This window comes from Penaeus vannamei, chromosome 3 (genome assembly GCF_042767895.1).
Source record: "Penaeus vannamei isolate JL-2024 chromosome 3, ASM4276789v1, whole genome shotgun sequence".
NCBI classification, from domain to species: domain Eukaryota; kingdom Metazoa; phylum Arthropoda; class Malacostraca; order Decapoda; family Penaeidae; genus Penaeus; species Penaeus vannamei.
In genome coordinates, this window is record NC_091551.1 from 1,909,618 (window position 1) to 1,919,617 (window position 10,000).

Here is a 10,000-nt window from a genome sequence, read left to right on the forward strand (position 1 = left end):
TTTGTCAGTATATGAGAAAAGAATATGTTAGTGATGATATTAGAGATAGTGAGATGATAATAGCAGAACTGATACAAGTATTTATTATTTCATGTTCTCAGTTACAGAACATGTATCCATAGAAATAAAACTCATTAAGTCATTTATGAATGTTTCCCAAGTGACATGAGTGTCAACTTGTTAACCATGGTTTCCGTAATTTGCAAGACTGATTGTTCATAAATAAGATAAGCCCGCATGAAAAACTTGATTTGTTTTATGATAAAGATGCTTATGATTTCATACTTTCAGTGTCTTGTAAGAATAAAAAGATTTACACTTATCCCATGATTACAAGTTTGCCTCACTTCCCCTCTAATGTGTCATGCGAGTCAGACAGACAGTTACGTTTCAGAACCCAGGTTACATGAAGGATGCCTTTTACGTCACAATTGAGACCCTCCATGCCCCAGGCCATGGTGATTTGGAGAATGTGAGTGGCGCAGTCCATGCATTGCCGCATGTCCATGGCTCGCTCTGCTTGGCTCGCGGTAGCCATCCTAACCTGTTGCCATCCACAGCACAGACTTACATAATTTCCTGAGCTCGGAATGGAGTAACCCTCCAGGGGGGCATGGGAGGGAGGGGGGAAGGTGGCAGACCAAAGGATGATTGAGATTTAACAATGGGAAGAATGGAGCAACAGGGATATCAGTGGAGGAATTGCATATGAAAGTCAGAGGGAAAATAGAAAAAGAATGATATAAAGATGGGTATAGAAATGATTGATAATAATTCAAGCTTGATATTAATGGATATCTGAAAAAGAAACAGAGACTATGTAAAGTAAAGGTAGACATAAATGGGAATCGAGGGACCAAGATATTAAGAAGAAACCAAATGAAGAATTGCCCCTCTGGTCTGTGGTGTCCATTCCTTGTTCTCATATTATTTGTTCATCTTCCTCCTTATTATGCTTATCCTCATGCAAGACTTGTGTTGTTAATCTGATGTTGGCTGGCCTTTCCTGAGAAAATAAGTCATACCTTTTTTTTTCCCTTTTTCTTTATATATATATATATATATATACATATATCTCTTGTCCTTTGTCTGAACTGTTAGCTCATTTTGCATGACATCTGCATTTTTCTGCTGAGATGAAAATATATAGTATTTTACGAACCTTTGTGCTTATTAAACAAGGTTCTTCCCAGTCACCTCACATCAGCAACAATAGCCGCGGCATATACAGTACTTTTTATCTTCAGCTTACAGACCCACCTGTCGTGCAGGATTTATATGTTAAGCCAGTTACATATAGAGCAAAATATTTGTTCTTTTCATGGGTGTTTTAGTTGAGTCCTGTAGATTTTGATAGTGGTGAAAAGAAAGAGAAGAAGAAGAAAAAAAAATAAAATGCAGTGAAATAAAGAACTACATCTTGAGTATGAGGTCCTCAAAAGAAGGTTATTCACTAGTCGAATATCTCTAAAGAGAAAACAGAGCTGTGAAATTTTCATTAGAAATCTTTCTGGATCAAAGACCCCTCCAAGTGGCTGCTCTAGCTTACGGTGGTGGACAACTCATGACTAATCTGTCACGGAGGTTATTGACAGATTCAGACTGTGGGGAAACTCCTTGCGGCCGTAATGCGAACAGGGTCACCATTGGAGCCAAAGGGTTAAGCAAAACTTTAATCAGTCTTTCAGTACTGTATAACTATAAAGAAAAAGACATTGAACAAATCTTTTGCATACTCGATGACTAACCATAACCACATTCACTGAAGCCACTACTTGGTAACACTTAATAGCACTTTTAAGAATGATCATCACAGCTGCCGGGTCTCCTGCTCACTCTTAGGCTTCCTGAGTTGCTAGATCTTACTCCACCTAAACACTTTAGTCTTACACTCCCACCCTCATCCCCATCCTTTCTCCCTCTCTCTCTCTCTCTCTCTCTCTCCACCCTTGACAGCCACGGTCCCTTTGATCAGTGTTATCACATCTTTTTTATATATTTCTCTCCTCTTTTGGAAATTGCATGACAGAACCCAGGCTATATGAAGAAAAACTTTGTCATTTCCATTGAGACCCTTCACGTTGCTGACATGGGGACGACGGAGAACGTGAGTTTTCGTGCCAGTCTCTTGTGACGTTTGAATTTTTTTTATTATTTTTTTTTTCCAGTTTGTGAAATATTTCTGATCTCTCTTACACATTTTCACATGTCAATGCCTTAACAGAGAATAGTTAAAAAAGAAAAGGGGATAGGTTACATTGGATTTTCTTTAATATATATATATAAAAATTTTAGAAAATTTCAATTTATGCAAATACACTTTATATTGAATTCAAAATCAAAATACTGTTGAAGGTATACATTTAAAATCACAGATCATATAACACTACAAGATTTATGCTTATAATTACATGGTGTATTATAATGATACAATGTAGTAAGATCACACTGGGTATATGAGGAATGCTCAAGAATAACTAAATTAACACCCTTTATTGTTTAAGTTTGGGTTGATTTCACTGTGGTGTGTTTTTCGTTTTTCCTAGTTTATTGTTTGTTGAATATTTGATTATGTTTAGATTGGAGACGTGATATTTACTTCTTTTTCTTTAGCCGTGTCATGTTTTTTCTTCTTGAGTGTAATGTATTTTTGTTTTTCCATCTTCATCTTCTGTTTTATTGCTGTTGATTTAGTCTATCTCACATAACAAAATTGTGCCACATGGTACACTGTAGTTGTGTTTTAGTTATGCTTTCTGGTTAGATACATAAAGGAGGTGCTAGCTACAAGCTTTAATTGACACTTGTGACAAGCTCAAATAACCCATTACCTGCATTACTACTATTGAAAGCTATTGCAGTAACAACTATCTAATAGGTATCATAACCCTTTAAAGACACTTCACTGAAACTTTCTAAGATGGATATGAAAAATAAAGTCATTTCTATTTTCTCTCTCAATTTTTAATTTCATGAAAGATAAACAAAGTAAATAAGCAGACCAAAAAGTAGCTTTGACGGATTTACAGTCACACCCTAACCCGACACCCGGGAAAGCATCTGTTCCCCCAATCTCTAACACCTTTTCTCCAGGCCCACGAACTAACTGGAGATAAGCTGAAGATGCGAGAGGTTGTGACCATTGACATCAGCAACGACCCAGTCAAGCCAGCTGACTACAAGCCCTCTGAAGATCCCACGAAGTTCAAATCGGAGAAGACAGGGCGAGGACCTCTGGTAGGACCCCAGTGGTGGAAGAAGGTGAGCCCGAAACATAGTCTGCGAAGGAATGTCAAGGAGGCTTGTGTTTTTGATGTATTGTTAATATGGTAATGGTAATGCAAAAAAATATATATATGGAGAGAATAGTGGATAAAGATTGAGAATGGGGAAGAAGAGTGAGAAAGAATATCATAAAGAACAGCACTGAATTTTTTTTTAACAATTGATATACACATAAAAGATAAAATGTCTTTTAAGAATAAAATATAGTTGATATATTTGTTAAGGGACAAGAAGGTATTGGGACTTAACTTCAAAAAAAGTGTACTAAGAAAAAGAAATATGTATTATACAACAGTTGCATTTCCTCATTGTTGTATCTCTCCTCCAGTGTGATCCCGTCATGACCTGTTACAAGCTGGTGACATGCGAGTTCAAGTGGTTCGGACTCCAGACTCGCATTGAGAAGTTTATTCAGGATGTTGAACGAAGACTTTTCACCAATTTCCATAGGTGAGAGTGGATTTTGATTTAGATTTATAGAATTGATGATGCTCATGAAGTGGAAGTTGATTTACTGAAACCAACTCTTCAATCTAGATAGAAGAGGAATCATTTATCTTTTCAAAAAATTGATTTGGAATACAAACAGCAAATCAAAAGTGAAAATTCTAATTCATTTCATTTTCAAGAAAGTTAATTCAGCTGAAGTTTAGACCATTGTAATCACCTCTCACTCTTTTTTTTTTTCTTTGATAATCAATTTTCTGCACGTCTTTTGTAGGCAAGTTTTCTGCTGGATGGACAGATGGCACGGATTGACCATGGAAGACATTCGGCGATTGGAAGACAAGACAAAGGAAGAACTTGACCAGGTATTGGCTCGGGGCTATTTTAAATCACTGGGGTCATGGGTGTTTTTTTTTTTTTTTTTTTTTTGGGGGGGGTCAATTTATTGTTCTTTATCCTTTTCTAACAGTATTGTGTTTTTATTGTGTTTTGTTTAATTGTATATGATTGTTTTATTTGTGTATATTTTATTTTATCATATTTGGTTATTAATTTAGATATTTATTGGTTATAAATTTAGAAATTTATTATTGTTTTGGTGTGGTTTAGATATGAACAAAAATAATGTAATGTGAGGTATTTTATTTCCAATAGAGATACAGAATTAAGATGGAGAGTAATGCAGTATAATTTTTTCTTAACTTTTGTCCTTTTTCTTTTTTCTTTCGTTCTCTCTTTCTTTTTCATTTTCTTTTTTTCCTTTTTTCTTTTTTTTTTTCCATTCACTGCAGGGTAGTGTACTGTCCACCTTAGCTTTTAGTGAATTTGTTGCACACAGATAGCTCCACGTGTGCTCAGCCACCGAGGCAGTGGGTCCTGGGGATTATTCGTAATTTCGCTGTTCCTGGAAGTTGCTGGATTTTTTCTCCTTCCTTCTTTTTTTCTCTTTTCTTTTCTTCTTCTTTCTTTTTGTCTCTTTTTTCTTTTCTTCTTTTCCTTTCTTTCTTTGTTTTCTTCTTTTCTTTCCTTTTTTTTCTTCTTCTTTTCTTTTTCCTTTTTTCTTCTTTTCTTTTTCCTTTTTTTCTTCTTCTTTTTTTTTTCCTTTTCTTCTTCTTTTTCTTACTTTTTTCCTTCTTTTTTCTTTCTCTCATCTTCATCATCCAATTTTTCTTTCTATCTTCATATTTTTAAATTCTTTTTTTACTTTCTTCTTCTAAAGCTGTTAATATTGATACTATTACTCTGATTATTATAATATTATTTAAGGTAAGGAAAATTAATCTTTCCAAAAATCAAGGAAAAGGGTAAACAGGAGAGGTAGTTAGGACTAATGATTAACTTGGTGTCTAAGCACTTGTGGAACCATCCTCGTGTAATTGCAATTGATAAACTGAGATTACATGTGATGGCTCATATATGTAATGCCATCTGCAGTCTTTGGGTTAAGCAGTTATTGTTTGTTTTTTACTTTTTATTTATTTTATTTATTCATTCTTTTTTTTCTTTTTTCTTTTTTCCTTTTTATATAATTTTAGAAATAAGATTACGTTGATTTCATAGTGTTATCCCATTTTTGAATGAAGTCAGACAGTTAACAGTTTGTAAAGGTGTAATTTTCTTTTGTTTCATGAGAGGAACCCTTTTATAAATGTCTGAAAATTATAGAATGCATGTAACTGACATGTAAATATTAATACTTGGTTGTTTACTTTATAGTTAACTCATTAAAATCAGATTGTAGAAAATGAGTCTCCATCAAAATAGTGTTACTCATTTGTGTTCTTATTTTTAAGAGTACGGCAAGCAATAATCAGTTATGCAATCACTTTGCAAACTTGACCTGCAATTCTAAGGTTTTCTTGAACCTTCCAGCAAAGACAGGTTGGCGAGGTGCGAGGAACGAAGGGCGAATAAATACACAAGGCACTCCACACTGGCAATGCAGAAAAATACAAGCTCCCAGACGAAGATGGACTACCCACTCAAGTCGAGAGGTCGATCATTCAGCACTACAGGAAATATTGGGTCTATTGCAGTCGTTGATTTCATTGACCTGCATCCAGTACATTCATAAGTAATAGGGAGGAGAGCAAATAAGTCGTAAGGGGAGACAGTGAACGTGTGTCAAGGTTATGACATCTGGAAAACCTTCTCTTTACTTTCTGAGTTGGTGAAATACGAGTACTTTTTTTTCCCAAATCAAAAATCCTAGTTGTTTCTTTGTTATATCTCTATGAGGATATGGTTTCGTGATCTGAAACGTGTCCTCCACTTCCATCATGAGAAACTTGTTAATCATGTTTGCAGAATTGTTATATTGAATAGAGTTGTCTTGGGAATAAAGCATGCATTCAGTATTATCAACTGACAGTTCAGTCTTCACTTTCAATTAGAAAAAAAAATCTTCAACCCCACTTTTAACATGATACAAAAAAATAGATGAAAAGAGTAAGAATATAGAAAGAGGTAGTAATTAGAAGATAGGATAAGACATGAAAAAATATCTAGGGCTGACTAGTAAAAAAAATACAAAAAGACAAGACTCGAGGAGTCATAAGTTATTAATGTAGAGACTCATACAGACATGCTGGTGAATAAAGGAGTGAAGGACTTTTCATTCTAAAGATTTTGAATCTCGGCTTTGTGAAAATATTTTGTTATCATTTATATAGTATTTATTGTTTTCTTCTTTTTATTTCTTACTTCTCTATTGAAAATGTATCCTTTGTTTCCCTGCTGTTAATAACAAAGTAACTTGTTTTACCTGGCGTGGCTTTTGATCAAAATTTAAGGTAAAAGTGATGGTAAATAAGCATGTTTAAAACTTTTGTTGTTGTTGTTATAGTTACCATTAATATAATAATTATACTGATGCTATATTTTGATAGTAATGATGATATCATTATTATATTTTATTTTATTCCATTATCATTTACCATATTTGTCATGGTGAATGGTACTTAGTTGATAAAACAACTGTTATGAGTAACTTAAGTTCTCCATTGGATACATTACTGTCATTGACTGAATATGATAAATACTGTTGCATTTGCAATATTTCTTGTAATGCTGAATTGTTTCCAAATATGAAATTCCAGTGTACTCCCTTTGTCAAGTGAAATGAGTTCTGCTACTTGTTCAGATCTGACAATAATGTATAAATACTAGTCCCATTACTTCACAAAAGTTAGAGTATATTATTTATTTTTTTAGTTCTGAAAGTGAAAAAGATGTAAAGGGAAATGAAATCTCCATCACTTGTTTTGTGAAGACGTGGTCCTTTTAACAGTTTGTTTAGTAATTTATTTAAATGAATATCTGACACTTGTCATAAATTAAAACTCCATATTTCAAAACTATCGTTCCATGTAGAAATTGAACAGAAATTTGAAAGTATAGAGTTACTAGTGGAATAATACTGTGTATGAATATTAATCTGAATCTCAATCATTGCCAGTTCAGTGAAGGAAAACATACAAATGGTAAACGAAGAACGGTGAATTAGGGCCGACTGGTCTGTCTGAGGAATTATTGAGCATAGATTAAATTTAGTTGGTGAGTTGTGATTGTTGTTCTGACTGACATGTGATTAGTGTTTGTTTGCGTTGTTGAACAGGTTGGTGGTTGTGTTAGTTGAGAGATTAACAGTAGTGTATCCCTGTGCTGTTAATATAACGTGATAACAGGAAAAAAAAATGTAGGTTGTAAATTGAGAAGGGAAGATCATTCTCCTTGTAGGATCCAAGTGAGTGAGACGTGGTTATTAGCCAGTGGCTTCATGGAAAACAAATTCTGGAGGTGACCTAGACAGCCTTGAGTATGTCCACTCCCTACATAGAACTGCATTCATCTAGAGAAGTTTAGTGAACATACCATTTATTTGAGAAAATAGACCTCAGGGCAAAGATGAAATGAGCTCTGCAGTAACCTTGCCTAGTTTGAGCCAGCATTCTCTAACTTGACTTTAAGCATTGAAACAAATTTCCATTTAGAACCAGTAATAAGAAGATATACCTTTTTTTGCTGGTAAGTGTCATTGGTTGGAAGCTTTCATTTAGGGTAATTATAGACTTGAGTACAGTAAAAACAGTGCTGGTTTTATGAGAAGTCATGTAGTTTTGAAAATTACGAATTAATTGCAAAGAGAATTTTAAGATCAGCTATAGGAAATTCTGAGATTAGTTTATTAACATCTTAATCAGAAAACTACTCATGTCATAGTTGAAATAAAAAAATCTGTGCCCACATCCCTTCCTAAGCCCCCCCACTCCTTCCCTCCCTCCCTCCCTCCCTCCTTAATCCCCCTGTTTCCCAGAAATGCACATGGCTTTCAGATAAAACTAAATCACTAGACCTGTAACATTTCGGCATTTTGAATAGAAGTGGATAATGTTTAGCACGGAACGATTCTTTCGTCTTCTTTTTCTCATCTCATTTTTCCCGCAGTTCTAAGAAAGTCAATTATTTACTGGGAAATGTAGATGTAACATCATTAGCTACGAGTAATTACATTGAAGGTAGAGAGACTCCTTCTAAGTTGCGTATCTTTTAAGTGATGGATCTAGACTAGGTTTCTCTCTCATTATTCACATATTGCTATTATCTAATGATGATGTTTGTGTAACAGTTTGTTATGTCTGAAATAGATGAGACTTACAGATTGTTAACGGATGCAAGACTGTTGACATTACTGTTGTTGGTGGAATTTGCGTATTCTCTGCTATGTTTCTGAGGCTGCTCATTTTGAAATAATAAAATGACCAAAATGTTAGCAGGTTAATGTTATCATCTGGGATCATATGTAGTTCAAACTGTGTGCTTTTAGATTGAGCTAAGATTTGTGATAGCCTGTGTTCCCGTTTTGTTTCGGCACTAGAGGCTGACCCTTTCAGGAATGCCGTTAAGTATCCTAATAGATCTCATGCCATCACCCTCTGTGGAACAAAATGAATAGTGATGATCTAGTAGATATAGTAGACTGTTTTTAAAAGATTTCTCTTATTTTTATGATTGTTATGATTATTTTTTTATTTTCATTTCTTGTCTAGAGATAGATTTCTATTTTCCTTTGCTCCAGCTGTTGAACATAACACGTGTTGCATATTAGAGGCACTCACATGCATTCCAGGTATAGTTCTTTGTTGCTTCAGTTCTAACAGCTTGATATTCAAGTACCAACTACGCTCATTTTTTGAGTTCAACGCGTGTATTAAGTTAGCACAGTTGTAAATATGGAAAGCACCAGTGTTAAACAGAACAAGCAGCGGCTTCATTTATTCCTCCCTTGAGGGCTAACCCACAAATGGGAGGAAGAGTGCCAAAGATATCGTGGGCAACACAGAGAGAAAGAAAAAAAAAAATCTTTCTGGCAAAAACTTACGTAGAGAGAACAGATTGGTATATGTATGTTGATCAGATGACAATTTCATTAACTGATAAGAATGTTGTATTTAAAACTTCTCTGTTGCTTGCTACGTTGGTTTTTGGCATCTCTACTTTCCAAGTATTTTTTCTTTATTTTTGTTTGTTTTGGTATTATTTTCTGAATTTATTTTTAATATTATTTTTTTCTATTTGTGTATAGAATCATTCCATTAAACTGTGCAGTTGATCATGAATCTGATTTACCTGTTATGTGAAACTGTAGTGATTACTTAGCTTATCTGTTGTTGAACACCTGAGAAAATGTATGATAAATGGATATGCTCTGTGTGTTGAACATTGTTTACTGAAGAAAGCAGTATAGAAAAGAAAAAAGTTAAGAGTCAGTTGCTTGTTTGACATATTTGTGAAACTGGTTAGGTAGAAATTTGAAAGAGAAGTTTCATGAAGTATAGTTATGCATTATTTGTTTACAAGGACTACTAAAAAGACAATATACGCATTTTGTGGTCTTTGAACTAGGGTTATAAATTGTAGAGAAAATGTATCATTTACTGTTCTGTGAAAAAGAAATGGGAGATTTTAATATACTAAAGTATCAGTCAAAATATCTCCATGGCATGTGAAATATGTAAAAGAATGGATAAAACTCCAAACAAGTAACAAAATAGACTCACGTGAAAGACCCAATGAAAGAAGAAAAACAGAAGTAGCTACAGTTTGTTACTGATGATACATTTTAATGCTTTTTTTATCTCGTAAGTCTCACTTTGTTCCATTCATAGTCATTATTGTGATGAATTTCTTGATATTACTAATATCTGTTGAGCATAATATAATGCTGATGATTTTGTATCCACAATTTCAGTTCATATCACAATCATCA

At 34.1% G+C, this 10,000-nt stretch overlaps 1 protein-coding gene across 6 annotated transcripts in view; it reads left to right on the plus strand.

Moving 5' to 3' along the window:
* LOC113804949 (phosphatidylinositol transfer protein vib) overlaps window positions 1–9,343 on the plus strand; it is a 20,009-nt gene extending 10,666 nt beyond the window's left edge. For 3 of the 6 annotated variants that reach the window (XM_027355868.2, XM_070139642.1, XM_070139664.1), the window contains exons 5-9: window positions 2,030–2,107; window positions 3,094–3,261; window positions 3,614–3,735; window positions 4,007–4,097; window positions 5,605–9,343. In XM_027355868.2, the coding sequence (XP_027211669.1) occupies window positions 2,030–2,107; window positions 3,094–3,261; window positions 3,614–3,735; window positions 4,007–4,097; window positions 5,605–5,646 (501 nt within the window). In that variant the 3' untranslated portion in view covers window positions 5,647–9,343. Of the gene's footprint in view, window positions 1–394; window positions 473–2,029; window positions 2,108–3,093; window positions 3,262–3,613; window positions 3,736–4,006; window positions 4,098–5,604 lie in introns of all 6 variants that reach the window. The other 3 variants (XM_027355866.2, XM_070139634.1, XM_070139658.1) reach the window with 2 other exon arrangements.
* Window positions 9,344–10,000: the final 657 nt, after the last annotated feature.